The sequence below is a fragment of the Cavia porcellus genome, unplaced genomic scaffold (assembly GCF_034190915.1).
Source record: "Cavia porcellus strain 051 isolate PalLab524CR breed Dunkin Hartley unplaced genomic scaffold, mCavPor4.1 scaffold_1, whole genome shotgun sequence".
Lineage (NCBI taxonomy): Eukaryota > Metazoa > Chordata > Mammalia > Rodentia > Caviidae > Cavia > Cavia porcellus.
The window spans coordinates 116,747,225-116,775,034 of NW_026947484.1; the positions used below are offsets into that span (position 1 = coordinate 116,747,225).

The 27,810-nt window shown below is 36.3% G+C and overlaps 1 protein-coding gene across 2 annotated transcripts in view; it reads left to right on the forward strand.

The window, feature by feature from the left end:
• Nucleotides 1-27,486, forward strand: part of Tlcd4 (TLC domain containing 4) — an 88,162-nt gene extending 60,676 nt beyond the window's left edge. For both annotated transcript variants that reach the window (XM_063254640.1, XM_063254636.1), the window contains exons 6-7: nucleotides 3,090-3,163; nucleotides 21,742-27,486. In XM_063254640.1, coding sequence (XP_063110710.1) covers nucleotides 3,090-3,163; nucleotides 21,742-22,060 — 393 coding nt within the window. In that variant the 3' untranslated portion in view covers nucleotides 22,061-27,486. The remainder of the gene's footprint in view (nucleotides 1-3,089; nucleotides 3,164-21,741) is intronic.
• Nucleotides 27,487-27,810: the final 324 nt, after the last annotated feature.

A 27,810-nucleotide genomic window follows, 5' to 3' on the forward strand; every position in this document is an offset into this window, starting at 1 on the left:
GTCCTGATGGAAGAGGACTTAACCTGTAGGTATTACTTCTGTTTGCCTTCCTTTCCTCAATAATAAATGTGCTTTTGACTTTATTCGTGATGTAATTGTTTAATTAACCGGTGACCAGGTGAAGTTCAACTCAAGAAATGGCCAGCCTTCTGGCTAGGCTTTCACAGTGAATGAGGCACAAGGAGATAGATAGATAGATAGATAGATAGATAGATAGATAGATAGATAGATAGATAGATAGGCAGGCAGGCAGGCAGGCAGGCAGGCAGGCAGGCAGGCAGATATAATTTACAAGGTGCAAGTACTCTAATGGACAAGCTGAGAAACCTCTGGAGACATTTGATTCAAGTGAGAGCTTAAGGGTCAAAAAAAATTGTTCTAGAATCATTGTAGCAGGTCCTCTTTAATACTGCTATAGGATCTGGGGGGAGGCATTTTTAAACCTTCACTAATCACAGTGAAGTAAGCTAGCTTCTCTGGGCATATAGAGAACACTAGTCATCTCTAGCTTAAGACAGCACTTCTCACATTTGAATTGCGAGAATCACATTAGAGTCACCTAGAGGCTTGTGAATACACAGATTTCTGGTCCCAACACCATGGATTCCAATTCATTATCTAGGATGGGACGTGAGAACAGGCATATCTGACACATTCCCAAGTGATGCTGAGGCTTCTGCTCTAGGACCCACACTCAGAGCCACTGGGCTCTAAATACAAGAACAAATCATTCTGTTTGGGAAGAGTGAGAATTAGGAGAAGGGTCAGGATATACCTCGGTTTTATTTTTATTTTTGTTTTGTTTACTTTTAGAAAATCGCAAGTTTTTCTCATAGTGTAGAGAATTTGTACTTTGGCCAAAGTTAGTTGATGAATACAGCATATCAGATTTACTATTTTTAATAATAATTTTTAATATATAAAGAATATCATAATTTCACATTTTATCTGATACTAATTTGGCACTTTGGCTAATAGTTATTTTAATTCTACATTAATTTAAAAGAAGTTAGAAATAATCTTTTAAACTGTCAAAACGTTTTAGGCAGTATATTTTATGAGTATAGTTTGTATTTTTAAACTTAACTGGAGAGAAATATTAGAACTATTTTAAAAGTATAATTAAGACTAAGTCCATTGTTATATTACTTTAACATCTGAAATGACTTTCAGGTATTTTATGAAATATTTTACTTTTCAGTAAGGGATCTTGTGTTGGAAAAAAATAGTTATTTGAAAGATACAGTATATAATTTAGGAAGGGTTTTGGCCGACATTAGGAACCCATTAGCTCAAAGTATTTAGAAGTTTTGGCTGATTTTAGGAACCCATTAGCTCATAGTATTTAGAAGAAGTCAGGTCTGTCATATTCTCTAACTATATAGAATGCCGAAGAGTTTAGAAGAACTAGCCAAAAGAAGAAAGTTGTGAAGAAAAATAGACTGGAAAAAGAGTTGCTTTTAACTGAAGGGTAGAAAGACAATGTTATGAATGAGAGAAAATTTGTCTTTAAGAAACAAGACTGCATAGTCATTGAATACATTCATTACTGCTTGAGGGGATCGTATTAGCAACATTTCTGATTGCCAGGCATGTTAGTAGATGACTGTAATCTACCATTCTGGGAAGGTGAGGTGGGAAGATGGCAAATTGGAGCCCAGCCTGGACAAGTTAGTAATTTAACAAGATCCTGTCTCCAGATGAAAAAGGGACGGAAATGACTGAGCATGTAATTCAGTGTGAAGGTCCTGGGTTCAATCCGTAGTACTGCAAAAGCAAAAACAAAACAAAAACCACTCAATAGTATAACCTATTAAACTTAAATATCCAACAGAGTTAAAGGAACAGAAAAAAACCTGTCATTTTTCAGTTTAGTTGTATAATTAGTCTTGTTACTATTAATTGCTACTATAACTTTATTTATTTATTGAGACAGGATCTGGCTAGTAGTGCAGGTTGGCCTTGAACTAACTTTGTAGCCGAGGCTGTCCTAGAACTCACAGCAATCCTCCTTCCTCAGGCTCTTGAGTGCTGGGATGACAAGTGTGTGCTGCCACACCTGGCCACATTGTTTTTTTATATTAATGTAATAAAACCTGTGCATAATTCTTTCTCATCCGTAGTTGTTTTTGGACTAGCATGGCTGTGCGGGTTGGCTCGCTGATGCCCCACACCCAACCTTGCGAATGTACCTTCATCTTGCCTGCCCCTTTGTCTCTTTGGCCCTCCCTCCTCCCTTCTTATTTGTATACATTCCAGGGTCACTGACGGCAATGAATTTGAGATTATAAAAAGTTTTCAACCTTAAAACAGCTAATTTGTTATTCTGAATTTTGAATTTTTCTTACTATTACACAGATAAGTGCTAAGAATCTTCAAATTAGAAAGTTAAATTTTTTTAATACTTCCTGTTTTTCCCATTTAGCATCGTATATCCAGTAGAAAAAGTTTCCAGTTTTGTGTGTAGAATCTAATATATCAGGCGTGGACAGAACTAAATTTTTAGCATGTAATCTTAATTCTGATTTAATTGGAAGTTTATAGTAACTATTACCTAGTAGTGATTTTAAAGTCTATTTTGGTTTCCTTCTCAAAGTGTATTAACTTTGCTGTACTTTTCATACTAATACACTGAAACAATGTATTAGGTATTGTGTTTAAATCTAGGAGGTTTTGAAGGTGTATGTGTTAGCTCTAGGATATTCTCATTAACAAATATATTATTTTTAGGTCCAGTACGATAGATTAGATGTGGCATGTCGTTATACTTGGCAAATACGTATCTGCGCATGTAATTATGTACGTCTTGCCATACAGTGTAAGACAACTGCTTGAAATCCGTTCTTCTAAGTGAACTCTACATGCATTAGTGAATACAAGTGTACAGCATACCTTATCTTAAAAATGCTGTAGGATTCTAAGAACATACTTTGTAAATTCTCATAAGGAAGAAAATCAGTTCATTATAAAATGTAGAAAACTTCTTAATCTATCTTTATATTGATTACTACATCTATTGAATGTTTCTGGAGCCCTTTATTTTGATAAAAATGTTATCTCTCATGTTGTGTCTTATGTTTATCATCCAGAGGTGTGAAGTGCTGCTGTACGTCGCAAATTTCCGACTGCTCGCTGAGCTTTCCAGCCCTTTTGTGAATCAGCGGTAGGTTACTGTTGTCATGAGTTTTCAAATTGTGCTATTTACTTTCCGTTTTGGGAAACGTTGGCTCCCAAGATGGGAAAGCTACTAAATGCAAAATGAGGATATGTGCTATAAATTATTATTATCCTTGTACAAGTGAGGAAGACAAGTCTTGGAGAGATTAGGGCAGCTTTCTTAGGTTTTTCTCCAGCTAGTTTTTGTGCTGTTTATTTTCAGTTTGGGGAAACCTTGACTCCTAAGGTGATAAAACTATTAAAAAATTAGAATATGTGATATAAATTATTTTTATCATTGTACAAGTGAAGAAAATGAGTCTTGGAGAGGTTAGAGTAGCTTTCCCAGTTTTCCCCGGCTCATCACTGGTAGTGCTAGCTTTTGTTTTTATTTTTGTATTCTGAGGTGGCAGGGTCTTGACATGTAGTCCAGGCTGTTCTTGAACTCTCTGTAGCCGAGAGTGGCCTCAAATTCATGGTAATCCTCTTGCCTCAGCCTTCTGAGTACTGAGATTATAGGCATGCACCACCACAGCCAGCTGATAATGCTAGCCTTTGAGCTCAGCTATCTGTGCAATATGACCATGCCTTATTATATCTAGTTCTAGGACATTCTTTCATCCTTCACATGTATACTGCAAGATGAACTGTGTTCACTGATTGTTATAATTTAATAGATTTCTTCATGGAAAAGAACAAATAATCACTCTCACTCATCTTGGACATAGTAATTTATATTCTTGCTGCTAACATCCTTCATTCTCCAGATTCTAATAGTGACATTCTTACTCTCTCATTTTAAAAAAGGCTTTAAAAAATCACTAAGATTTTTATTTCAAATATGTGATTAACAATATATAACATTGATAGGCATTGCCAGCTATGTTTTAACAAGCCAAGCCATTTTTAAGAATATGATTCAGTAGAATCAAGTATATTCATGTTGTTGTACTGTAGATCTCTAGAACATTTTCATCTTGAAAAATTAAGATTATATTCATTAAATACTAAGTTCCCATCTCTAAGACTACTTTAGATGAATGGAATCATATAGTGTTTGTTCTTTTGCGATTGGTTTAGTTAATGTCCACAAGGTCCACAAGGTCCATCAAATTGTAGCGAATGGTAAGATTTCCTTCATTAAAGCTTTATACGATTCTCTTGTATCTCTCTACTGCATTGACGTACTGCTCAGCCATCCGTTGGCATTTACTTTGCTTTTTGTGAGTAATGCTAGGATGAACATGAGTGCACAAATATTTGTTTGACATCTTGCTTTGAATCTTTTTGGGTTTATATTCAGAAGTGGGATTGCTGAGTTATAGTTTTATAAAAAAATTTTTTTTGAGGAACTGTCATACTGTTTTCCAGAATAACTACACTTTTTGGATTCTCCCCAGTAGTGCACAGGGGTCCCAGTTTCCCTATATTATTTTCTGTCTTTGTCATTGTGGCTGTATTAACGGGTATTGAGTGATAGCTCATGGTTTTCATTTGTATTTCTGTGATTTATGAAGATAAGCATCTTTCATATATCTTTTGGTCATTTATAAATCTTTAAAGAATTGCCTATTCAAATCCTTTGCCATTTTTAAATTGAGTCATTTGGGTTTTTTCAAGTTGTAACATTTCTGTATATATTCTGAATACTAAAACTTTATCAAACATGTGATTTGAAAATATCTCCTATACGTAAATTGCCTGTCTTGTATCATTGGTTTTTTTTTTTTTGATACAGAAGTTTTAATTTTGATGAAGTTCCATTTCTCTTTTAGTTTTTGTTCCTGTGTTTGTTGTCATAACTAAGACATTGTTGCCAAATTCAGTCTTGAAGTTGAAACTTTTCACCCTCAATAACTACACTGCTCTATTATGTGTTTTTTTCCTAGAAGTTTTATTGTTCAGTCCTACATTTTATATTTAATCCATTTTGAGCCAATTTTTGTATGTTGAGTAATATGAGTCCAACTTTATTCTTTTGCACTGGATGTTGAGGAGACCATCCATTTCCCATTGTATGGTCTTGTTTCTTGGTACCCTTGTTAAAAATCATTTGGCCATATATGCAAAAGTTTATATCTAGGCTTTCTATTCTGTACCACTGGGTGTGTGTGTGTGTGCATGTGCATGTGTCCATGTCTATATGTCAGTATCATACATCTTAGTTACTTTAGCCTGGTAGTTCATTTTGAAATTAGGAAGTATCAGGTCTTCAACTTTGTTAACCTTTTCAAGATTCTTTTGGACTGAACAAGGTAGTACACATGTGTAGTCCCAGCTACTTGGGAAGCTGAAACAGGAAAATTGTAAATCTGGGAAATTTATTGAGACCTTGTTTCAAACTGAAAAGTTCTAAAAAGGGTAAAGGATATAGCATAACAATAGAGTGCTTGTCTAGCACGTGTGAGGCCATAAGTTCAATCTCTAAAACTTAAAACAAAAGTTTGCTTTGGCTATTCCCTCAAGATTCCATATGCACTCCTGTGCCCTGGTGCGCTTCCCCCATGTGCCAGCCTGGAAGAAGATTGCTGAACCCACCTAGCTTGGCCCGCTGCTCTTGGCTATCCTCCCCATCTCTTAGATCAACCACTGCTGTGAATGTTTGGCTCCCCCTCTCCCTCCCAGAACCTTGAACTGCAGTGAACTGGCTATGTTGGTTTGACGGGAGACTCAGTGGCCCCTTGCCCAGATGGAGGACCTCGGCAGGTTCCCATCACTATGTATCCAACAATTGGATGGACACCAACTACACAGTAGGACCCTAGGAGACACACTGCTGACAGTTGTGACTGTTAAGATTGAATAACCAGATATTGGTCCAGAGGGTGAAGATGACAAAATGAAAAAGCAAAATGCAATCTCAAACATCTAGTTCATCAGGAGCAAAAATAGGCAACAGTGAAATAGAGGACTTTAAAAGTCTTATACCACAAATCTCTGAAAAGATAGCAAATGAAATAAACAAATACATGACTTCCGGGAGAACATGGCAGACAGATAACAGCAACTACCGGAGGCTCTCTGAAAAACTAGGCTCAGAAGCCAGATATGGTGCGGACTAAAGAGACATAAGCAGGTGGAGTTATGCTCTGCTGACTCAGGAACGAACTCGGCTGAGAGAAACCAACTTGGAATGCAGTCCTGGTGCTAAAACAGGAACAGAAAAGTCTCGCTGCTGAGGCTGGACCCTGCGCCATTGGAAGCCGCGATTTGGGTTTCCCGCCGTGCGGCGGCTGGCTGCCTCTACATCGGCTCGGCAAGGAGAGAGACGCGCGGAAACTCTGAGAACAGGAGTCTGTGAACGGAGTCGAAAACAGGACAGGCAGGGAGGCATGTTCTGACTTGTGGCGAGGTGAGTGAGAGAAACTGACACTCCACCACAGTTTGACTCCAGCGGACTTTCTGGGCCCGAGCAGTCCTGCGGGAGCAGGGCGCGGTGGCGACTCCAGCCACACATTCCCCTCTCAGGCGGGATTGGTGAAAAGTGCCTGGCCTGCGTGACGCTGCCGGCGGACCCCATAGGCTGGCCCAAACCAGATCCCAGAGCCTGACGGAGGCCGGAGGGGCGGACCCCCGCGTAGGCTGCCTGGTGCGCAGCGGTGAGTGGGAACACCTAACCGGCGCAATTCGATCAGGCTGTGGCTGACAGGGAGAGAAGCTGGGCCTCTCATATAAGCTTGCATATATAAGGAACAGAGAATATGGGAAGAGGCAGCAACAAGAAAGGCTCCTCGGCCCCCAATTCTGAGAAACAGGCAATAGCGGACACCGCACCAATACACATAAAGCACCATATAGAGAGCCTCATAGACCAATTCAGGAATGAAGTTATCAACGACCTGAAGCTAGAAGTATGCAAAATAGTTAGAGAAATGCTAAGCCCCACCCAAGAAAAAACAGATGGTGGAATGGAAGAACAGAAAAAGAGGGGAGAATTGTTTGATGGAGAAAACAGGGAAAGCATAGAATACGTGAAGCAGGTTCAAAGGGACTACCAAGAAACTAAGAAGTCTATCGAAGACTGGCATAACAGCTTGAAAGAAACTAAGGACAGACTATCTGAACTGGAGGGCAGAATAGTAATATGGGAGAATGAAATGAAAAACTTCTTAAAAATAACAAAGAAACAAACAGCAATAATACAAAGACAAGAAGATGATAAGAGGATCCATAACTTAAGGATTAAGAACATAAAAGAAGAAGTAGGGACACAAACAAATGAACTACAAAAGCTACTCACAGAAATAATCCAGGAGAATTTTCCTAATTTAGCAAAAGGTAAAGATACTCAGATGTATGAGGCATACAGGACCCCAGCCACCTACAACCCTAACAGAGAAACACCCAGGCATATAATAATAAAAATTCCAGAAATTCAATACAAGAACAGAATATTAAAAGCTGTCAGAGACAAGAAACAGATCACTTACAAGGGAACACCCATCAGAATTACAGCAGACTTCTCTGCACAAACCATCAAATCACGAAGAGCGTGGGGGGAAATAATTCAAGCTTTGAAAGATAATAATCTCCAGCCAAGATTGAGATATCCTGCACAACTGTCCCTGGAAATTGATGGAAAAACAAGGTGCTTCCAGGATAAAGAGGAACTGGGGGAATTTGCAACCACCAATTCAACTCTACAGAGAGTATTGCAGGATATTCTAAAAAAAGAAAAATACAAAGAATCCAGAAATAGTGGAGGCCACAACTAATGGAGCAGAGAACAAAGTGAAGAAGACAAACTGACAGCTACTGACAGAATAAGAGCTCAACAGAAATGAGGCAGAGAAGATTGGATGATAGGAACAGCTATTTTGGTGAAAATGACATCTTAATAGGTAATACTGATTTAGATCATCTAGTTTTGAAGTCTCATCTAGCTTTTGTCCTTCTGTCTCCAATGGTCTAAATAGGTTGTATCTTACTGGATTTTATTATGTACGATAGTATAAGCAAAAACCTTTTAAAGACAAGGAGATTATACAGAAACCATTATTCATTTTCTGTTAGTCGATTCTAAATACTCTGTAATGCTGGCATTCTCTTAAATGGTTTTACATTGTTTTGATATACTTAATGCTACAGTATACGAAGTTGTACTCAAGGATTTCAAGGAAAGAGACAATATGGTAACTACTTTTAGGTCAGGATTATCTGGTGGTGAAACAGTATTCTGCTTAAATGGTTATGTTTTGATCTGTGCTGTTTCGTTGTTATGCCCTCTTTTATCTCAATCTCCACTCCATTATTTACTTTTTTAATACTTTTTTAAAATTTTTTATCCTTTTAATTAAAGGAAAAAAAATAACAGGATATATTATAGTAACCCACTTTGACTTTCCGTTACCTCGATTTAAAGCCCTATATTACTCTCACCATCTGGTTTTTAACTGATGTTCCCCTATTCTGTTTTGCTGGATAGTATCAGGTTCGAAAATTTAGGCATCAGCTGTGAAGATAATGAGATTCATTATAACGCCCATTCTCGTTGACTTTTATCTACTTTTGAAGACCTACAATGTCTCCAATGGTTTGGTTTTGTCGGTTTTGTTCTTTACTGTTTTGTTCAATTGTATTATAACTAATGGTATAGGCAATTCTATTAGAGATAGCGGGAGGCATTATGGTAACCATTGTTGATCACCTTGTATTATGTTTTCACATTATCTATTATGTCCACCCTTTTGACTTGACCGATTCTGTTCTGTTATGTCACATTTGGTTTTACTCTCTTCCAAAAAAGTAATAAGAACCGTGAGAGCAATGAAACCCAAAATGTGTAATAGTCATTGTACAAAAGAGAGGAAAAGAAAGTGCTCTAAACTATATAACTGCATGTATATTTAAGTGTATAAGATAGAATATGATATCACAGAGTTTTATTGGATCATTGAACAGAACTGTTTGCAGTATCATTGATGGAATGTCCACTTTACAAACTTTAATTTTGTGACTTGAACAATTATTTCTAAGATGACAATATGTAATCCATTAATTAGTAATTTCCTACTGTTCATTTTTTTTCTGCAAATCTGTATAACTTGTACCCTTTCTCTGCTTTTTTTTTCTTTTCTCCTTAAATAAAATTTAAAAAAAAATAAACAAATACATGAGGCTATAGAGGAAATTAAATTAGAAATAATTTCTCACATAAACACAGAAATAACAACCTTAGTAAATGATTTGCTTAGCATAACTAGAGAACAGATTAAAAAAAAACAGGGGCATAGGAAATTGTTTGAAACTTTGAATGAACAATGTAGAAAACAAGCAGAATCCATGAAACAAATTCAAAGAGATAGCCAAGAAACAAAAAATTCTATTGAAAGCTGGCAAAACCAATTAAATGAAGCTGAGGATACAATTTCAGACCTTGAGGACAGAATCACAGATAGCAATCATGAAAGGGTAGAACTTATAAAAACAACAAAGCATGAAATGACAATCCAGCAGCTTTAAGATGATGTTAAGAGAAACAATATAAGATTAATAGGCATCAGTGAAGACGCAGGAATCAACCCAAATGTTATTGATAAACTATTCACAGAACTAATAGCAGAAGGGAAAATTTCCTAAACATGTGGAAAAATCTGATATATAAATAAATGAGGCATATAGAATACCAAACAGTCACAAACAACATAAATCTACACTCAGACATATAATAATTAAGATCCCAGACATATAACATAAAAACAGAATACTAAAAGCTATTAGAGAAAAGACACAACTCACCTATCAAGGAAAGCCTGTTAGAATCACAGCAGACTTTTCAGCACAAACCTTTAGCTTAAGACAACCTTTGAGTGAAGTATTTCAAGCCCTAAAAGAAAACAACTTTCAACCCAGACTGATATACCCAGAAAAACTGTCTTTCAGATCTAATGGAGAAACAAGATACTTCCACAACAAAGAACAATTGAAGAAATTCATGTCCACCAAACCAATCCTAAAGGAATACTGAAAGATCTGCTAAATAGAGATAAAAATGACCACAATCTCCAGAACAACAACAGAAAAAAACAATCAGGCAAGACAATAAATTATACAAGGAAGAAAAGCAGGAAACAAACAACAGGAACACAACATAGCAAAGTCAAGAGCCAGTATGTATCAGTGATATCCATAAATGTAAATGAGCTCAATTCATCTATCAAAAGAAATAGGTTGACAGAATGGATCAAGAAACAAGATTCTACAATATGCTATATACAAGAAACATGGCTGACTAAAAAAGAAACTCATAAAAGTCAAAGGATGGAAAACAGTATTCTATGCATTAGGAACCCAGAAAAAAACAGGGATGGCTATTCTGTTTTGCAGAATCTAAACCTAAAATGATTAAAAGAGATAAAGAAGACCACTGGTAGGTGGAAAACTACAAGAGGAAGAACTAACAATTATATATGCAGAAAGAACCAGATCTGCCTCTGCCTGCCAGGTGCTGCCACCAGAATGCCCTTTCCTTCACACGCCCAGTGCAGGCTGAAGGAAAAAGAAAAATAGAGGTCTGCCTGCTGTGCACTGCCAGCAAAAGGCCACATCCTGCAGGCAGCCAGTGTGGGCAGAGAGAACCATCAGATCCATCTTCACCTTCAGGGAGCTGCAAACTGGAAGGCTGCTTCCTGCAGGCAGCCAGCAGGAGCAGGGACACACAGCCAATTAAGCCCTGTGCATCCCTAGGCTACCATTTGAGGCCCTTGGTTCCCTCAGATAGCCATCATCCACTAGCAGAATCAGACAAACACATCCCTGTGTGCTTGCCACCATCGTGGGAGTCCCAGTGTAGACACACAGTCTGAGAGAAGCAGCCCCACCTATATGCACCCCTGATGATCAGCAAAGCCCCAGTGTAGCTGCATGCTCTGAAGAAGCCTGCTCCATATCCAGCTACCTCCCTATAAATCTGGAATCAGAGGAACGTAGCTTCCTGTGCCATCCCCCTATACTGCCTAGGAGCAGCCAACATGGGAAGTGCCTGGGACCCTACAGCCAGCTTGTTGGGAGGAACACAGGAGAATGTCTAGATGAAGGAACAAAAGGCAAATTCAGACCTCTAGCCCACACACAATAAGTCTGAGAGATACAGTCATGGAAGAAAACGGAAGTCACACACCTGAAATTCCTGAGAGGATAGCAACTGAAGTAAGGAAACAACTTCATGAGATTGTAAAAGCTGTCAATCAGAAATAATGTCTCAGGTAAAAGAAGAAATCACATACATACTGAAAAATTGTCCAGCAGGTCTAAAGAAGACATAGACAATAAAGAGGACCATGGGAAAATGATGAGAACCTTGAATGAATGTAGAAAGGAATTACAATGCAGGAGACAGACTCAAAGAGAAATGCAGGAAATTGAAAATTCAATTGAAAGCTGGCAAAACTGCTTGAAAGAGACTGAAGACAGACTTTCATACCTTGGAGACAAGATTGTAGCTAGTGATCATGAAAGGAAAGGTCTCTTAAAAATTACATGGAATCAGCAAATAACAACTCAGCAGCTGCAAGATGATGCAAAGAAGCATAATTTAAGATAGGTATCTTAATTATAAGATAGGTATCTTAAATAGGTATCAATGGAGAAGCAGGGGTCTACACAAATGAAATTAAAAAGATATTCATAGAAGTAATAGAAGAAAACTTTCCAAACATGAGAAATGGATCTGGCATACAGACAAGTGAGGCATATAGGACTCCAACTAGCCATAATCAAAGTAAACCTACACCCAGACATGTAATAATCAAGATCCCAGAAATTCAGCACAAGAACAGAATATTAAAAGCTATTAGAGAAAAGAGACAGATCACCTATAAATTAAAACCAATCAGTATCACAGCAAACTTGTCAACATAAACCATCAAGTCAAGAACAGTTTGGAGTGAAGTGTTTCAAACCCTGAAAGAAAACAACTTCCAAACTAGATTGATCTACCCATAAAAACTATCTTTCAAAATTGATGGAAAAATAAGATACTTCTATGATAAAGAACAACTGAAGGAATTCATGATTACCAAACCAACCCTAGAGAGTGCTAAAGAATATTCTAGAGAGGAGGCTGGGGATTTAGCTCAGTGGCATAAGCGCTTGCTTGGCAAGTGCAAGGTCATGAGTTCAATCCCCGATACCAAAAAAAAAAAAAAAAAAAAAAAAAGAATATTCTAGAACAGGATAAAGATGACTATGTTTCTAGGAACAGCAGCAGAGGATTGCCAAATAAGACAAGCAGTTGAATGAAGGGGAAAAGTGGAGGGCCAACAACAGGAGGATAGCAGGGCAGAGACAAATCAATGTATGCTGGTTGCAACCTTTAGGTCAGCAATAAAAGGAAACAGGGAGAATGGATCAAGAAACAACATCCATCAATATGCTGTATACAAGAAACACATCTAACTGGAAAGGAAATTCATAGACTGAAAATCAAAGGAGAGAAAACAGTTTTTCCATGTGACAGGACCACCCCCCCCACCAAAAAAAGCAAGAGTAACTTGCCCATCACCTGCAGAATGGATAAGAAAGATATGATATTTTCGTGCAGTAGAAAGCTACCCAGCTATAAAGTAGAATAATCTCAAGACTCTGGTAGGTAAACGAATACAACTGGAGATCATGTTCATGACCAAAACAGTTCAGACTCATACACGTGAATGCTAGCATAAGAAACAGGAGTTAATGGTATCCAAAAGCAAAATAGTTAATGTAAGCACAAAGGGGAGGAAACACCTGGGAGAGAAAGGTAGAAACTACTGTCAATTTCTTATTGTCTTATCTTGAACTCTTGCATTGTTTATACAATTTTGTTAGATTTGGCTTTGTTCTGTCTTGTTTTGTAAGATTTTATGCTGTCAGATGGTAGGGGCAGCTATTTTGAATATAATGGGATGTATTATGGTAATCATGGTTTCCTATTATATTGAAGTCTTATAATGCTTTCATTCATTGGTTTGATTGGTTATTCTGTTTTGTTTGATTTTATTATGTGTGATGGTATGAATAGCTATTTTGAAGAAAACAAGACATTATGGCAACCATTGCTGATTTACTGTCTTGTTTTGAAGTCCTACTATGCTTTTGTTTTTCCACTTTTATTGGTTCTATCCTGTTGTGTTTCATTTCATTTTATTATGTATGATGGTATAAACACTTTTTTTTTTAGGAATTCTAGCCATTGTTCATTTCCTGTTATCTGATTTTGAAATCCTACAATGCTTTCATTCTTTTGAATGGTTTTATATTATTTTTTATGTATGATATTATTGGGTTGAAGGTATGCTCAACTACTTTGGAGTAAAGAGATATTATGGTAGCTACTGTTGATATCTGGTTGTCTTGTTATGAAGTGCTGTGCTGCTTGCATTGTTCTATTCTGATTTGCTTTGTTCTGTTCTCTTTTGTTTTATTCTCTTTTAAAAAAATTTAAAAAAGAAAAACATATGCACCAAATACAGGAGCACCCAACTATCTAAGACAAATACTGATAGACATGAAAACAACTGTAATAGGAGACCTTAACATCTCATTGTCACAAAGAGATAGATCAACTAGACAAAACCCCTCAAATTCAAAGACCCTCTCCAAAAATGTCATCAGAGATGAACATACAGTTCATAGATAAGATATACAAATGGCAAATAAATATATGAAGAAATGTTCACTATCACTGGTCATTGAAGAAACACAAATTAAAAAAACAGCATTGAGATTTCATCTCATCCCAGATAAAATGGCTGTCATTATAAAAACAACTAATAACAGATGCTGGTGTGAGGATGTGGGGAAAAAGGAACACTTTGCCACTGTTGGTGGGAGTGCAGACTGGTGCGACCACTGTGGAAATCAGTATGGAGATTCCTCTAAAAACTAGGATTGGAAGTTCCATTCAATCCAGCTATTCCCCTCCTGGGTATTTTTCCAGAAAAATTGAAAAGGTCATGTCACAGTGATATATGTGGTACCCATGTTCATAGCAGCACAATTTGTGATAGCTAAATCTTGGAAACAACCAAAATGCCCATCAATCGCAGAGTGGATGAAAAAAAGGTGATATTTTATACAATGGAATACTACTTAGCTATAAAAAGGATGATCTTGAGGCCTTTATAGGTAAATGGAGGCAACTGGAGAATATCCTCATTAGTGAAATAAACAAGACTCACATTAGTAAATATCACATTGTCTCCCTAGAGTAAAAAATAATAACTACTGACAGTAATAAGATCCAAATAGTATAATAGATATTGTAAAAGTGAAAGGGAAGGAAAAGTGCTCTAAAGGATATATTGGTATGCATAGTATGTAAGATAGATGACCATATTACTAAATTTCTATTAGATCATTGAATAGAAGGGTTTGCACTATCAATGTTGGAGTGTCTAGCCACTTTTTATGCTTTGATTTTGTACCTTTAACAACTATTTTTAAGATGACAAATATGTAAAGTATCAACTAGCGATTTTATGATGTTAATTTTTTTGAATTCTGTATTATTCTACTTTTCTCTATTTTTTTCTTTCTTTAAATAAAAAATTTTCATGTGCATTTAAAAATTTTTTTTCTATTCATGGAAAATAATACCATTGAAATTTCGATAAGGGTTTCATGGAACATGTAGATTGTATTGGATGGTATGAACATTTTAATAATCCTTTGTCTTTCAATCCTTGATGTATTTCCATGTATTTGTAGGTCTGATTTGTTTCGGCAGTGTTTTCACTTCAGTATTTCCAGGGTCCCTATTCCTGGACAAGTCTTAGTTCCTTAATTAAATTCATTACTTGAGTATCTTATTCTTTTTGATGCTCCAGTTCATAAGATTTCTTTCCTAATTTCCTTTTCAGGTTGGTTATTGTTTTTATACTTTGAATTTATAGAAAAGCTGTGAAAATGTTTCAGAACACCCTCATATACCTCACCTCATTAGTTTTCCCTATTGCTAACACCTTATATTACCATAGAACATTTATCGAAACTAAGAAACCAGCATTGGTACGTTACTATTAAATGAACTTCAAATTTTATTTGGTTTTATCAGTTTTCACAATAATATCTCCTTTCTGTTCCAGGATCCAGAGTGCCACACTGTATTTAATTGTTTCTTCTTTTTAGAGATGTATCTCCATAGTCATGTTGGTCTATAACAGTTTCTTGATTTTTCTTTGCTCTTCTTGACTTCCTTGACTTCTTGACTTTTCCTTGCTCCTCACTCAGTAGTATTGGCCAACTTTCTCAGAGAAAGTTCCTCCGTCTGGCTTGTGATGCTTTTCTCGTGTAAAGATAAAACTTACAAGATTTTGGGAGGAATCCTAAGAGAGGAAGGACTCTTACAATGTATTATCCTGGGTACTTGAGAGCCACATGACATCACTAGTAATGTTGACCTTCATCACTTGGTTAAGCTGGTGTTTGCTGGATTTTTCTGCTGTGAAGTTCTTCTCTTTACCACACTCTGTCTTTGAAAGCAAGCTGTGAAGTGAACCCACCTTCAAGGTTGTGAAGGAAGGAGGGAGTTGATTGTTTTTGACATTGGACTTATTCTTGTCATTTGTCATTCTTGTTATTTAACAAGGGCTACTGATTGTTTTTCTTTGAACTGTTCAGCTGTCCTTTGTCTCCAATCTGTGCCAAGCTTAGGCCTCAGACTCTCCAACTGATACTCAGTGTTTGTTGTATCCTTATCGTCTGTAGCGCTTGTGGTGGTCTTTTTTTTTTTTTTTTTTTTGTCTTTTTCATTTTTATCGGTACCGGGGATCGAAATCACGACCGCCTGCTTGCAAGGCAGGTGCTTATGCCGCTGAGCTAAACCTCCAGCCCCCCTTTCTTTTCTTTGTTTTCTCATTTGGTTCTCCCAAATCTTTGTAAAACTTACCCATTGTATGAGTCTAAGACATTTATGATTGATTTTATGTAGCCTTTTGTGATTTAGTACAGGGATAACACAGAATTGGGGGTCTCAGACAGGTCTAAGAGTTTACCCTGTATCAATCCTTAGGATTACTTCAAGCACATTGGGAATCATGAGGTGTTGAGGGCGACGAGCATGACTTCTTAAATCCTTTTTGCATTGAGCAGACTATGGAACAAGATTACCTGTAAAGTGTCTCTATGATGTGTGTATTTCATAGTGCTGATATAGAAAAAGCTCTCAGTTATGAAATGCTTCCATTTAATACTCAGTTACATAGCTTGTGTGACATTCTGAAGGCAATCAGCCCCATAAATTCATGCCTTCCTGCATTTTTATCATAATCCTATACTATGTATATCCTGCTAACAGCATCACATAGACTTTCCTGTTACAATACCATTAATCTGTTTATCTGCAGGTTTGATATGAATGCATTTACCAGATAATTAGCCTGGATTGCTTGTCTTTCTGTGTTGTTCTTTTGGCACCAAGTGAAAGGAGAAGGGGTTTGATGTTTCTGCCCCACAGCAAAAAAGGAGGAATTACCGATCTGCTTCTCAACCTTTTCTTTGTTACATATTATATAAATTCTATTTTGTTTGTTGGTGTTTCAGGTATTTTAATTTCTTCAAAAAGATGATCAGTTGCTTGGTTTGAGACCATTTAACTAATTGTGTGTAATAATTTTCTACACTCCTCAAAGACTCTGATAATGTGAATGCGTATTAGAAGAGCATGTTCTTCGAAGTCATATGACTTGAATTCAAATCCACCCTTTCTTGCTTACCATTTCATGTGAATGGAATATGATCTAACATCTCTGAACCTCATATTTTGTCACATGTATTTTCTTTTAATTCATTGTAATTAGGATTCTTCTTCTTTCATTTTGCTGGGACTGTTTCATTAAAGGCACTGATTGCTTCCAGTTTCAAAATGCAGTGAACTCCATTTAGTGCCTATCATATTGGTCTGGATTTCAGTGTTGATCACATCTTTTTAATGCCAAATTTTGTGCTTTCATGACACTGTACTCACAGTGCCTGTCCTTGTATTTATCTGATTTTTCCCTTTCAGTCTTTTTTTCATAAGGAACAGTTCCTTAAATGCTGATGTTTCCCAGGCTCTCTTCAGGTCCACTGCTTATCTCTAAGCTGAGTGAGTTCTTCCCTCTCAAGTTCTTCACCTCTTACCCATGCTCATCTTGGTGCAATGAATTGTGCGTGAGTTTTGGAGTTGGAAGTCAGATAACCTCAAATTCCACTTCAAGTTTGCCACTTACTTGCTATGACCTTGGTCAAGTTTCTTGTCCTTGGTCAGTTTTCTTGTTGCTGGCATAATACCTAGTATCTGCAATTTAAAGGAAGAGAGGTTTAGTTTTTTCATAATTTCAGTCCACGATTGACTGGTTCCAAGTTAGAGACATCCTGGTGGAATGGCATGGCAGATCAAAGATGCTTAGTTTGTGGGTACCAGGAAGAAGAGTACCAGAGAAGATTAGACAAGGGAGCATGTATACACACCAAACTTCTAACCCAATAAAGTTGACATGTGAGGATAAACAGTCACAAGCCAGCCCTGTGAGCTTCATAGCCAAACACATCTCTTTAAACCATAATTTCTACATAAGGACAATAGCAAGTTCATAATTCTGCCTAACATAATCTCATGTACAACCAGAAATGCAATAATCCTTTCCTTAAAACCTTGAAAGTTCCAACAGTTTTCAAAAATCCAAGTCTCTTCTAATACTCAAGGCAAGCTTTTAGTTATGAACCTTTGTAAAACAATAACCACAACAAAGAAAACCCCAAGTTATATTCCTACTCCAAAAGGGAAAAACAGGGAAATGGAAGAGAATTAGACCAAAGCAAGACCAAAACCCAGCAGGGAACACATGAAGTCTTATAGCTTCATATCTGGCATTCATGGTGTACAATGGTAAAATCTGAGTTCCAAAAGACACGAATAGTCCCACTCCCAGTGGTGTTGCCAGTTGCAGCCCACAAGCCCTCTCTCCTCTCATGGCCTGCAGCCCTCATTGGCAGACATTCCTGGAATCTCTAACTTCCTAAAGTCTCCACCACAGCTGCAGCCCTTCCAGGGGGAGAACCAGCAGCAGCTCCTGAGCTACTTAATGTTTAATGCTCCAGCTTAAAATGTCCTTCCATCTCAGGAGCCTCTTCTAGACCTTCCTTTGAAATCTTGGTGGAGGTCTTTCTGACCACAGAGCTCTTGCTTTCTGTATGCCAGTAAAATGAGTAGTACATGGACAATACCAAGGTCTGCTGTTAGTGGAAGTAATAGTTAGGCCTCTGTGACAGTGGCGGCGGCAGCCTCTTGAGAGTCGGGATGGCTGAGATGGTGAGATGAATCCTGGGGAACCAATTCTCTAGGAGGCCCTTGTTGAGCAGGACTCCCAGGAACTCTCTTCTAAAAAGAAGAATTGACATTTGCATCCTTGAGCCTGCAGTGGATGGGGTCTTGATGATTCTTTTGTTTTTGTTTGTTTGTTTTTTTAAATTTTATTTTGAAAGTATACAACAGAACAAGTCAGAATAAAGCCAACTAAGATCGTACAGTGAAATTGGTACAGAACTTCACAGCAGGTTACCGGGATAACAGTAATAGGTATCACAGTATATTTTGTTATCTTTATAATAGTTGTTCTTTCAATCACGTATATCAAAATGAGATGAAACATAGAACACTATAGAACTTATCAAAACAGAATATTGAATAGTGCAGTACCATTAATCAGAAAAGAGCAAAACAGTAATAAAAATATTGCCCCCTTATTTGCTATGGTCAACTTCCCAGGAGATGCACAGATTTCTGGTTCCCATTTGGTAAAGGGTGGGGGGAGCGGGGGGAGGAGAAGGATAAGGGGAAGTGGGATATTTGACCCTAGGCCATGTAGCAGTAGGTTCACTATTACTTAGGAGGGAGGCAGGATGGTCATTTGTTTTCACAGTGTCCTCAGTTCCAACATGGCGCAGATCTCAGGAGCTGCTGCTGGTTCTCCCCCTGGAAGGGCTGCAGTCGGCCAGATCACCACTACTTACCAGGGAGGGGAGGTGCTTGCTTGGCTTCCCAGAGTCCTAAGTTCCAACATGGCGCGGATCTCAGGAGACACTGCTGGTTTTCCCCCTGGAAGGGCTGTAGTCTGCCCCACTGCCTCCTGTTTACCAGGGAGGGGAGGTGCTTGCTTGGCTTCCCAGAGTCCTAAGTTCCAACATGGCATGGATCTCAGGAGACACTGCTGGTTCTCCCCCTGGAAGGGCTGCAGTCTGCCCCACTGCCTCCACTTACCAGGGAGGGAGGTGCTTGCTTCAGTCTTGATGATTCTTGAGATACCCACAAAGTATCTTTCTTCTTGGCCCTGTCAAAGTACTTGTTTTGCTTTTAATATTGCTAATCTTTTTAGGAACCACAGCTCTTTTGGCACCAACTACATGTGCTTCTTTTTGGATCAAAATTTATATTTTTAAATTTTTTGTGCTTTGCTTTTTGCCCACATATCTGGCTAAAAGAAGCTAGTATTACCCATGCAATAGCTTGAATGTGAAGCTATTATGAAATTTCTCCTACCAGATTAATTAGTATACCACCCTTAGTGTCACTTGCCTGCAAAGTCTCAGGCAATGAGAAAAATCTAGACGATTTTCCTGCTGGAGATTAACACACATGGACTGTAGTCCAACTGACAGTGGAGTCCTTGTTCCCCATTAAAACTTCCTGAGCCTGGCTTTTACTGTCTGAATTCCTGTCAGCATTCTGCTGTTCTGAGCTCAGACCGGAATCACCCATTAGTTTCTGTTTACAATTTACTGAGGATTTTGTATGCCGTATCTTTAAACCTTTACAAATACCTCCCTAAAATTAGTTTGAGAGTCTTCTAAATCACCTAGTGAGACATAGTCACAACAGTGTCCCCACACTTTGTTACCAATATTCTGTATTTGTCAGCTATCTCATCACTGAAACATAATACTCACCCCCACAACTTAGAGAAGGAGAGATTTAATTTGCTCGCAGTTTCATTCCATGATCTGCCAACGTTGTGGCAGAAGAGCATGGTAAGACAGTGCTGCTTAGTTCATGGCAGCAGGGAAACACAGCAGGGGAATTGTACTAGAAAGAAATGGGCAAGGGACTGTATTTATTACCTAAGATGTGCCTCCATCACCCACCCACACATACCCAGAAGTGTATATACTAATCTGCTAAACTTATATTAATCCAGTGAAGTTGTCATATCAGAATTAATGGTTACAAAAAGTTATTGAATATACCTCTACCATAGTGTGTTCACTGTTCAAAGAAGCATAACATTATCTATTTCTTTATGTTATAGTCAAATGTTTTCTTCTTGCAGTTGGGACATCAAATTCAAAATGTCTAAAATAGTGGCACAAGTTACTCTCTACATTCTCTTGATCAGTATGTGGCCTACTCTTCATGTAATTGCCCCTGATTGACATGTGGGAATCTCTGATAATTTCTTTCTCACCTACATTTGGTTTATTACCAGGTCCTGCCATATAACTCCCTAAATATTTCTCTTAACTCTTACACAGTCTCCTGCATCCCTGCAGTTGAGGCCTTACTTTCTCACTTCTTGCTTGGGCTGCCTTACCAGGCTCTAGCTGTTCTGTTCAGTAGACTAATCACATATCTCATACAGGTTTAAGTGTCCCGTAACTAAAATGCTTGGGACCAGAAGGGTTTTAGATCATATTTTCCGGGAATCTTGAATAGTTGTACATGCATAATGAAATCTCTTTGGGGAGAAGACCCAAGTTTAAGCATTCATTATGTTTTATATATACTATATACATAGAACATAAAGATAAATTTAGATAATATTTTAGTGAATCTGTATTTTAGCTCATACTTTTTAAAAAATCTGTATATCTTTTCTAATGAAATGTTTAAGATATTTTGCCCTTATTTTGTTTCCATATTGTTGAGTTTTAAAAATTCTTTGTGTATTTTGATATATTTCATCATGTGTGTGTATTATAAATATTTTCTTCCAGAGGGGGGTTATCTTTTTATTCAGTTAACAATGCGTGTCACACAGCAAGTTTTAATTTTAGTGAAGTCCAACTTATTTTTTCTTTCATGATTCACACTTTTGGTGCTATATCAAAAAATTATCATCATACGTGAGATCATGCAGATTTTTTCCTGCTTTCTTCTGAAAATTTTATAGTGTGTTTTATATGGAGACCTCTAATCTACTTTGAATTAATTTCTGTGTGGTATATAAGGTCTGCCTAAGTTCATTTTTCTGCATTAGGTATACCATTTTATAGTTTATAAAAAAGATAGTCTTCCTTCATTGAATTATCTTTATACTTTTATCAAAAATCAGTGTGTTTGCATAAGTCTATTTCTGAGCTTTCTGTTCTGTTCATTGATTTAGTTTTCTATATTTTTACCAGTGCCATACTGTCTTGATTACTGTAATTTTATAGTAAGTTTTTGAAGTGGGTAGTGAGTTCTCTAACTTTGGCCTTTTTTTGGTACTGTATTGGCTTTTAGGCTCTTTGCCTCCCATATGAATTGTTAGGGGGGTTGCCTGACTTCTAAATAAGTTACAAAATAAAAATGGGACGGTTAATTTCCAGTGTTGTAGAAAAAATGTGATGTTTCTTTAATTTTCATTTCAGGTGGTTCTTCGAAGTTTTGAATTATCCTAAGTTTTCCAAAGCTAATGTCATCAATGGAATTCTTATGACAGTGGTGTTCTTCATTGTTCGGATTGCTGTAATGCTTCCTTTTTATAGCTTCCTGTATTCTGTCTATGGAACAGAACCCTACATCAGAATGGGATTTGTAATCCAATGTACTTGGTTCATTACTTGTATTATTTTGGATGTGATGAATGTCATGTGGATGATCAAAATCTCTAAAGGGTGCATCAAAGTCATATCTCTCATCAGACAAGAGAAAGCCAATAATAGTCTTCAGAATGGAAAACTTGATTAAAGGTGAGGTTTGTCAAGCACCTTTGTTTAAATAAGCAATCTTCATTACTACTCAGCATTATATCTACTAATAGGACAAATTGGCATGTTCTTTGTGCTTTCTTATGAATTACAATTATTATTCAGGGTTTCCATGTTATATTTTCTTCTTTTTAGAAGAAACTAAAATTTAGTCTTCATTCTAAGATTTTGTCTTTTCTTCTGCATTATAAGCATGGATAAAATCTTAAAGTGTTAAATGAAAACTATAGATAATAGTGGTGAATCTTTTCAGAAATCTTATAGCCTGCTTTAGTATTTTTCTCTGTGGAAAGATGACTGTGATAATTCAGTGCATTTGGTGTGCTACCATTTTTGGTGAAAAGATAAAAATTATAAATCTGTAAATAACTTTCAACATTTTTTTGCATTGTATTCTTTTCTTATGTCAACACATGTGAAGGATTTTATTTCCAAATTGTTGACATGATCTTTTCCTTAGGTTATTAAAAATGACATTTTCTACTTTAGATATGCAATGATCAATTAATGATGAAGTATTTTACTCACTTTGAAGATTTTTCATTAATTTGGTCATGGAATATACTTCCTACATTTTAAGATTTTTTTCTATATCACATTACTATTTTAGCATTTTATCAACTTATTTCTTTTTATTTTATAGTAAGGCTTAAGGCAGATACTATGGACTTCCTTTAAGGATGAGATTCTTCTAAGAGTACACATTGATAAATGGCTGGGTGAGTGACACCTTTTAGAGCTTTTAGTGATACAGACAACTGCTGTGGTATGTATGCCATGGGTCCAGCACCAGTGCACAAGGCCAATACTGTAGAAGAAATCATTAAGAAAAAATGTTTTAACACTACGGTCTGCTTCCTTTCATTTTTTTCTAAGAAAAATTTATTATTTCTATTGGCAAACTCTCCTAAGAGTTCAGTTCCTGACATCACCAGTACAGTCTTATGCAGTGTGTTTTTGTCATTTTCCTGAAATAGGCCTCTTCTTGGTGAGACCACAATGACAAAATAATCAGTATTCATGTCTCAGTTTACACACACACACTTGCTTACTCAGCACTTTGAGTGCTTTAAACTTTTGTCTTTCTTAAAAGAGCAGGAAGGAATAAGGTATTTTAATCCAAGTATTCTGGTTATCAAAATTATTATCTTACATGGAGAGAAAGAGAGAGAGAGAGAGAGACAGAAAGAGAGAGAATGTGTTCACTCTGGTTTTTGCAATCTTAATATAGAATTATTTATCTCTTGTTGCCTTTATTTATTTTTCTCAAGTGCTTGACTTTAAAGATTGTTCTTAACCTAAGGAAAAAAATTTAATTCAACTAGTTGTAAGTACTTGAATTTAATTGAACCCAAACCAAAATATTCAATCCATTCAGTTTCCCAGCTTGAAGAAAAATGTTTGATTCATTTTCACTGTTTGTGTGATGGCGATTAAAGGAGGCAAGTTGAATGTAATCAAGACTTTTAATTTGATTTGATTGTCCAGTGTGGGCAGAGCCTAATAAGTTCTAGAACATTTAAAGATGGGAGTTAAAATTTCACTCAGTAACTATGTGATGAAATGAGTTGATTGGCTTTTAAAAGGTACATTTATTTTTGATGAACTAATGTAAAGTATAAGTACTTGTTTTTAAAAGTTACTATTCATATTGATAATTGATCATTAAATTTGTTGATGTCCATACCATAGTCACTTAAATATGTATTGGCTGTATAGAGGGTGAAGGCATAGGAAAGAAAGTGATTTTATCTTGTTCGTGCTCTTTTGCAAGAAAAGTGGCTTTTTAAAAAAGAAAAACATTTATATTATAAAACTATTTTGAAAATTCATTCTTTTACACAAAATAAACCTTGAAATAAACATTTTTGACTCCTTGGATATTTCTACAGTTCTGAACACAGATTTTAAAATCCACTATCCAATTATACAATAGAAAGCTATGCCAGTGAGTTTCCATGTAGTAGTTTCAATAGCTGTTTCACGCTCGAAGCTTCATTTTTACCTTCACTCATGTTACCGTTCACTAATGGTAGAGATGTTCGCTACTTCTTTATTTCAAGTATCGGAGTTTTAAACAAAGACTTGTTATTCACTTAGTTTGGGATCCCTACCTTATGCTGGCTGCATGACAGTTAATCCCACATCCAAATTCAGTGTATGAAAGTAAGTTATATATGTTTCCTCATGCAACGGAATGAAATGGAAATGCAGTGTAGACTGTCATACCACTTGAAGTCAGATCTTTACAAGCTGTACTTTGCTGTTCTGGGATTGTGTCCACTTACCTAAAATACAAATAAAGGCAGAACATACCATTCATTAGACAATGATTTTTTCATTTATTAAATGACAGACTTTTGCTAGACATAAAGTATTTTGACTACATGAATTAACTTAAATGACTATGTTAGGCATTATGATATTTAACACTAATAAATTATTTGTAGAAAATGAAAGCAAATTGGTATACATTTTTAAGCAATTCTATTTTTCTAGATAAGATTAGTAACAACCTGAATGTGTAGCACTCTAGAGAATAAATTATTGTGAAATTTAAAAATGAATGAAAATCAACTAACAGCATGCAAGATCATAGATCCTGCATTAACTCTTTTGTGAGAATTTAAAAATTATGAGCCTGAGTTTATAAAGTCTGCATTCTTGTATCTAAATCTTGAGGATTCTTTGCATTTATTTACAACTCAAAATGGAGTTTTATATGAATTAACTCAATCTTAAAGTACCCCCTAGTATGTTAACAATTTTTTATTCCAACTGTCATTTTATTTCATAGACTAGTTCCATGTTATGAGAAATGAGTTATATCATTATCTTTGAGTGACTTTGCTACATTTCAGATGACTCAGTACTGTCTTAAAAGTTTTAATAACTGCCTAGTTTATAGGCATTGGAATAAAATTATTTTCTACATTTTAATAGTTGACACAGGTCAAATTTTTCACTAGTGTCAATTTTTAAATTGTCTACTTTCTCTGAGACACATTGGGCACCAGGGAAGTGTGCTTCATGGTGTGAAGGGCCAGCTTTACTGTCACGTCAGTATTTATTGTCACGTATTTAGCAACCTTTTCATGGAGACACAGAGGGAATGTGCAGGTTTCTGCTGTTCATTTTTAAGAGAAATAAGCATGTTCCAAAATGCCCCCTTAAATGTTTGGATGAAGCTTGCTTTTTAGATTGCTCTTAGCTCCAAATATGTAATTGATGTTATGAATTAAAAGCTTGCTTTTTAGATTGCTCTTAGCTCCAAATATGAATTGATGTTAAGTACTTTAGTCAGTTGTGAACGAAATTGAAAAGCTCCCTAGTTTGTTGACATGATCAGTTATAGTTCATAGGAGCCTGTGTATTTGTGTGTTTTGATTCCCTAAGAAGCCAACATATCACTTTATTAGGAGAGAGGCATGGTGCTTTCAACAGGTAGGAGCCAGTGCAGCAGGGAGAGGTCTGCTGTCTAGGCACCTACTCTGGAAGCACTCATACTGCCTGCCTTAACCACAGCTGGCTTACACTACAGCCACTGAAAGAGAATTTTGATACAAAACACACGTGATGTTTGTAGCAACAAGAAAAGCTTGTTCAGGATCTGGAGGAAACACCAAGACTGCTTTCCCTTAAAGGATGAAAACTTCAGTCTAGAAGTTTTCTAAATCCCTCCAAGTCCTTCCATTTCTTCTGCCTACATGCCAGACTTCATCAGTGCCTCCTGGCGATACACCAACATGTTTCTGTGTCAGCCTGAAACCTCCCATAGATCTGTAACCTTTCCAATCTGAAGAAGGTTTAAAAGTTTGCAAATTGGTTCTCCTTGAAGAAAGGCATTGTCATGAATTTAATAAACCACAATTAGGAGGCTAAAGGAATCCATTTAGCATTTAATAATGCCTGTTTACAACAAAAAGCAAAGGTAATTATGATTTTATTTAGAAACTTATCATTACTTTTTCTTAAGCTTATTTAAGCAATGAGTTTTGTGAAGTGTTTAATGTAGGGGTTTATTGTAGGAAAGTAAATTACGTGAATGTTCTTAGACCCCATATAAGCCTAGGAGAGTAGGGAGTTGAGCTATTAGGAGGTGGGATAGGGTGGGGAAGGAGTCCGTATTCAGCAGAATTATTTTAGAGTATGGCTTTTCAATAGAGCAAACTTCGTTCTGCTAATATTTCTTTAAAAATAAGCTTACTAACTCATAGATTGTTTGGTATTTCCAAGAGTGCCATCACCTAAGAGTTCAAGCCCTACTCTTTTCTCACTCAGACTTCAGACAGCCTCTACTTACTTTGATAACATCATACCTTGATTGGAAGATATTTTGCATACCAGTAAAGATTGGTAGGCAGCTCCTAAAGATTGGTTTTGGCATTGAAAATGTTTACACTTCTCTGAGCAGCAGAGTTCTGGTATTAGACCCTGAATACGAGACCAAACATAATTTGAAACATTTCTAAATCTCAAAGATTTATAATACCTCTGGCTGAAAACTTGTTAAACATCACCTACATTTTTTCTTTATATTTTTCTGTAATTCTGTAGTGAAATGTGCATTACTTACTTGCTATTCTTGGTTAATGAAATCTAAAAATATATTTGTAAATAAAATGTGCTGTGTATTTTTGTTTTTTGCTTATTTCATTTCTGGTATGATTGTGTCTTCTTTTTACCTACTGGACTTTGTGTGGTAATACTTATAACTAGGATAAGTTATAAGATTTTTTTTGGTAATTGTTAGAATTTGTAATAATAACACCATTTAGACATTATTGGAAAATCTACTTGAAAACTGCAGGACATGCAATAGCTAGAGTGATATATATATATACGTATATTATATTTGTATATATATAGAGTTTTTTGAGACTGTATGATGAAGAATTGTTAAAGTTTTTGGAAGTCTCTCAAAATACACTTAATATTTGAGAACATACTTTGTAATTTCCATAAGGCTGAAGAATTGTGTTTTATTTACAAAACATAAGACTAGATAGTTTATAAATCAGTGTTATTAAGACATCAATAATTAGAATACGATTTAGTATCTTTATTTTGGTTTCCAATTGTGCTTTATTTGAATTGATAATAAATGTCTTTTGGGATTTTCATTAAAAATTTTGAAATATTTGTACATTTTATTTATTATGTGTGTCACTTTAAAGTATATGCAAGTTCTAAGCAATAATCTGCATGTTGGAAAAGTCCAGCATACTTTGTCATGACTATTTTATTTATAATTTATAATTAATTTTAAGAATGAAAAAATATTATATAACCACCTCCCCACCATGAACACTTTGGAATTATCTTGTGCTAGAACACTACTATAATGTAGTGCAAAGGTTTGTATTTTGTGAAAAAAAAAGAATAAAATCACAATTTAGTGCAAAAGTTTGTCTGCAAGGAGTATACTTCAATAATAATTTATTAACATGCTGATGAGATTACTTTCTTCACATCATCTATTTAGCTCCTGAATTCCTCAGTTTGTATTCCTCAAGATGTGTGTAGGGTTTGTTTACATCCTTCCCTCTCCCTGTCACCCATTGCAGATCTTGGCCCTTCAGCAAGTATTTTAGTCAGGCTTTTTCTGGGAAACAATGGTACCATCTAATCAGTATGCTCTTTTAGATTAAATAGAACTTTGGTTAGTTAGGTTTTAAAACTCCTTCCATTGCCCATATGCCTCTCCTGTGGTCTCAGTGATTTTTTGCC